The sequence below is a fragment of the Phalaenopsis equestris genome, unplaced genomic scaffold (genome assembly GCF_001263595.1).
Source record: "Phalaenopsis equestris unplaced genomic scaffold, ASM126359v1 Scaffold000050, whole genome shotgun sequence".
NCBI lineage: Eukaryota > Viridiplantae > Streptophyta > Magnoliopsida > Asparagales > Orchidaceae > Phalaenopsis > Phalaenopsis equestris.
The window spans coordinates 425293-429929 of record NW_018164492.1 but is presented as its reverse complement, the minus strand read 5'-3'; the positions used below and the strand labels follow the sequence as shown (position 1 = coordinate 429929).

At 40.8% G+C, this 4637-nt stretch overlaps 1 protein-coding gene across 1 annotated transcript in view; it reads right to left on the bottom strand.

Moving 5' to 3' along the window:
* The window catches only part of LOC110019133 (tubby-like protein 4), a gene marked incomplete at its 5' end in the record, with an annotated part of 8643 nt that extends 5647 nt beyond the window's left edge, over positions 1–2996 (bottom strand). The window contains 2 exon segments of the mRNA XM_020716714.1: positions 2515–2617; positions 2700–2996. Coding sequence (XP_020572373.1) covers positions 2515–2617; positions 2700–2996 — 400 coding nt within the window.
* Between the last annotated feature and the right edge of the window lie 1641 nt (positions 2997–4637).

Below are 4637 nucleotides of genomic sequence, written 5' to 3'. Positions count from 1 at the left end.
CACAAAGTATACAGATCTAAATACCTTTAATGGAAGGTTCCCACTATTATCTCTTTTCAACATCTGACACGTCAACTTCCACTCCAACACTTTTGAGGGCATCTTGTTAATCAATTGAACGACTATCAATATTGTTTGCCCCTCATAAGTGACGTGAGACATTCATTGTCATCATTATGCTTGAGACTATCTCTAAAAGATGTCAGATTCTTCCTCTCTATTACTTCATTCTCTGTTGGGGTGTATGAGAATATAGTTTGGTATTGTATCCCTTGAGCTGACAAGTAGCCCCCAAATGCTTTGTTGATATAGTCTCATTATAGATCTCAGTGCCTTCACAATTGCCCCATACTGGGTCTAGATTTTCTTGTGGAAATCTTTAAAGCAAGAAATCACCTCACTCTTTTGTTTCATTAATTATATATCGGTAACACGAGAAAATCAATCAATAAACGTAATAAAATAATGATAAACATTCAAAGAACTAGTAGGACAAAATTCACATACATCAGAATGTATCAAATCAAACACACCAGAGCTTCTATTCTCAGAACTAACATAAGAGCTCTTAATGAGCTTGTCAAATCACGAACATCGCACACCAGTTTCTTCTTATTTGCTTTTTCATATAAGGATGAATACAAATGATACAATAGACTGAATGAAGAGTGTCCCATGCGCCTGTGATGTAGTAGCAATACATCCTCTACACTCCTCTCAAATCCTCCTGTTCCAGTATTCTCAACCATGGATGCCAAGGCTAAGTCCATCCCGTATCTATCCAAGTATCAGAGTCTATCTATCCAAGTATCAGAGTTTACTATACCACATGTCAGTCCCAAGTTTCCGGCCAGTCCCCTTCTCTTAAAAGATCACCTATGAAATATCAAATAAAACAATATATTTTAGTTGTAGTAAAACAATACTAATGAATAAAAGGTTCACTGGAAAGGAAGGAACAATAAAAATTTTGAACAAAGTCATAGAATTAGTACACCTCACTGTACTCATATCAATCACAGGTTGTGTCGTATCATCAGCGGTCTAAATGTTCTCTGGAGCTGTTAGGTGAGTAAAGGATTAGAACTCACTAACGTCACCTTTCACATGTCAAGATGCATCAGAATCTATTATCCATTCTGGTGAACTTGTGATGGGTATTGAGATAAGAGCATGTGTGTAATGAGCACCTTTAACTGAGTGAACATAACTAACAATGTTTCCGTTGGATGACAATAAGGTGGATGCATTGCCAGTGGCATCACATGCCGCTCTCTTCTTTCTCTTCAACATCTTCAGTAACTCGTGATTCTTATCGGTAGACCTCTTTTATCCATTTAGCCACAATGATTGTGACCACAACCTCTAGACTCTCTCATTGGGTAGATTTGGACGAGTCTTGCTCAGGTGTCCCACTTTTTTATAGTTGTAGCACTTGTGGGTCTCCCCCTAAGCATTTGTCATACATTAGCACCAGAAAGCTAAAACTGATCTCATTTCTGGAAGTCTACTTAATTAAACTGGAACACGTGCTGAGGTAGAGGCTCCAGTCGAGATACTATCTCCCTATATGAGCCCGACCAGGACTTTTAGAACTTCGAAATCCATCTTTCTTAAAAGTTCTAATCCCTCACCTCCCTCATTATCTCCATGTGATATTTTCAATCATGAGCTCCATGTGATATTTTCAATCATGAGGATCAAGTTCGCTCCAGACCGAACCAGGCCTGCCACTATGCTCTCTGCCTCTCTGTTTTAAGCCGAGGCCTACTCACGATTGCTTCGCTAAGACGACTTTGCTAATCGTGACTGATTTGCTTTGCCAGGACGCCGGTCTCGACCCTACTAATCCCGGCTGCTCGTCGCGACTCCTTTGGCCCTAATCGCGACCATATCTACAGAGTCCACACCGCAATCCCTTCGGTGCCTTCCCAGCTAGCTCCAATCGCGACTGGATCGCCAACAACCCCGCGATCCCGTCGGTGCCTTCCCAACTAGCTCGCAATCCCTTCGGTGTCTTCCCAGCTGGTTCTCGCGACAGCATTGCCTCAAATCCCGTCATTCGCCTTCAAAACTACTGTGTATTGTCGCAATCCCGTCTTTTGCCTTCCCAGTCAGCTCCATTCGCTGCTGTATTGCAATGCTTGAAGCCGTGATTGCGTCCTCGCCTTCCCGCACTTCCGTCCTCGCCTTCTCGATTCCCGTCACGGCCTCCCAGCACAGTTCCAACCGACCCATCCAGAATCCGAGCGGAAGTCCAAGAGTTTAGGGTTGAATTCGCTCATCAAGCCTCCTAATTCTTTAAAGTCTAGAATCTTTGATCAATAACATTTTTCAAGCTTAATGACCATCATATTTCACATTGGATTCTAATATCAGTTAATTTAGAAAAAAAAGCTATCGGAATACAATAGATGCATAAAACTAACAAATGGACTAAACACCATTACTGTAAAAACTTAGCTATGTACCAAAGGTTAGAAGTGGAGAGATGTACTAACTGAGCACACTCACATTAGTATAAAGAACATAGCATGAGATCCCATCCATGGACTCCTTAGATATAATGCAAGAACACCTTCCCACATCCAGAGGCAGAGGCCTCAGGAGCAGAGATCTGAAAAACCATTCAGCTCATCACCTCCATACTACTTCACCAGAACAAAAAAAAAAAATGGGGGTTAAATGTAGATTATTACCTGTTAGGAAGAGTAGACCATGAAGAAGCTGGAGCAGCATCTTTGTCCGAGAAATCCCAGACATCTGAAGAAGATGGCAGGGGTTCCCAAGGCGTGGATGATTCCAGAGAAGAATCAGTCTCAGTCTCATTGAGCCGAAAGAAGAGCTGCAGAGAAGAGGGTTTCAGTGCTATATTGCTCTGTTGTGATTTGGCTGTAATGTGCTTCTTTCCCTTGGAGGATGTGAAGCAGCCAACTGCGGCTGATGTATGGCTGGGAGCTATGTTCTCCTTGTCCATGAGAGGGTTGAGGCAGAGAATGAAGCAGCCGGAGTGGCTCCAACGGTCTGCACCCTCGTTACCGTTGATAGAGAAAAAAAAAGGTTTTTTTTAGGCATTTACATATTTACCACAAAAATTTTATGTACTTACAAATCTAACATTTAAATATTCATATTTTTATGCATGTCACTCAACCCTATTAACATTACATCAAAAATATCATTATCATTATCTTTTGCCCAAAAATATTTAAAGGTTTGATGGGCTTTGAAGAATGAATGATTAGGAAATGAGATTTGTTGAAGTTGAGAGAAATTATTTATTTTTTGCTCAACATAAAAGGATTTGATACAAAAATAACTTTCATACGCCACTAACAAATTTTCATTATCCATCACGAATCTTGAGGCATGATATGGATTTCTAGATAATATTTGAGCAAATGATGTTCAAATCTTGATAAAAAGTAATCCAGAACTCTGGTTTTAGCAAACTTATAGTCAAATTGACTGAATCAATGAGATGAATCTAATGATATCAAAGTCAGTCCAATTCAAGTTAAATCAAACCGAGATCAAATCATTAAACAACTTTTGAAAGATTTCCAGATACATTTGGAAGATCAAGTAGATGCCGACACTAGCAAGTCCATTCTCAAATCGAGTATCTCAATAAGACGAATCCAACGAGCCCAAAATCACTCAATTTGGTCATCGTTAAGTCACTCAAATGTTCATTAAACGTCGTATGACTGAAGAAAATTCTCTAGCCGTCTGATCAAAATGGTTCATATTCCTGCATTAATTGCACTCAAAACTCTATAAATAGAGCCTCAGAGAGGAGCTGAAGCCTAGAGAGAGAATCTGATGTCTTGAGGAGAAGCTACAACTCAGCATTACCGCTGGCTGCCAACGATTACCGTCGAGGATACCGCTGACTGCCGACGACCATCGCTGTTCGCCGAAGACCACCGCCAACCACCATCGATCACCACCAACCAGAAGTCGTCAGTCGACATTGTAATATAAAAGATATAGTTATCTTTTCTCGTTTGTGGGACAAAGAATTTATGTAATCATCAATCAATAGTAAATTTTTGCAACTGGGTCAGGCCACGTGGTTTTTCCCTTTATGGGTTTTCCACGAAAAAATTTCTAGAGTCATTTCTATTTTTTTTTTCTCTTTCATCTGTGTGTGTGTTAAATATTCGTACAGCACTAAGACGATAATTTGTTACTCTGCCGCTGCAAATTTTCTAGCACACATTAATTTGACAATGTTTGTGGGAAATCTCTCAATCACACCACTGAAGTACTTGCTCAATTTGCTACATGGCCATCAGACACAATATTCGGGACAACGGAATAGCTCACTCCAACACCCATCATTCTAGGGAACAATCACAAAGTCAAGGGCGGCATGTTTCTTCATCTTCCCGCCCTAGAAGATGTTATTCTGCCAACGAGCGGGGTTGGGTCCTTCTTTGGAAGAACGAATGCGTAGACTGAAGGAGTCGCAACTAGAGATCATACAACTCCTATGTGGGACCCAACAATCGCTGTCAACACTGTTGAGTTAAACGTGTTTACCATTAAATCCACGACCTATGAGAAACATAATGCTCGGACGAACTCTTATCGGCCCCCTCCATAGGAAGGAACACTTCTCTTGCCAGATC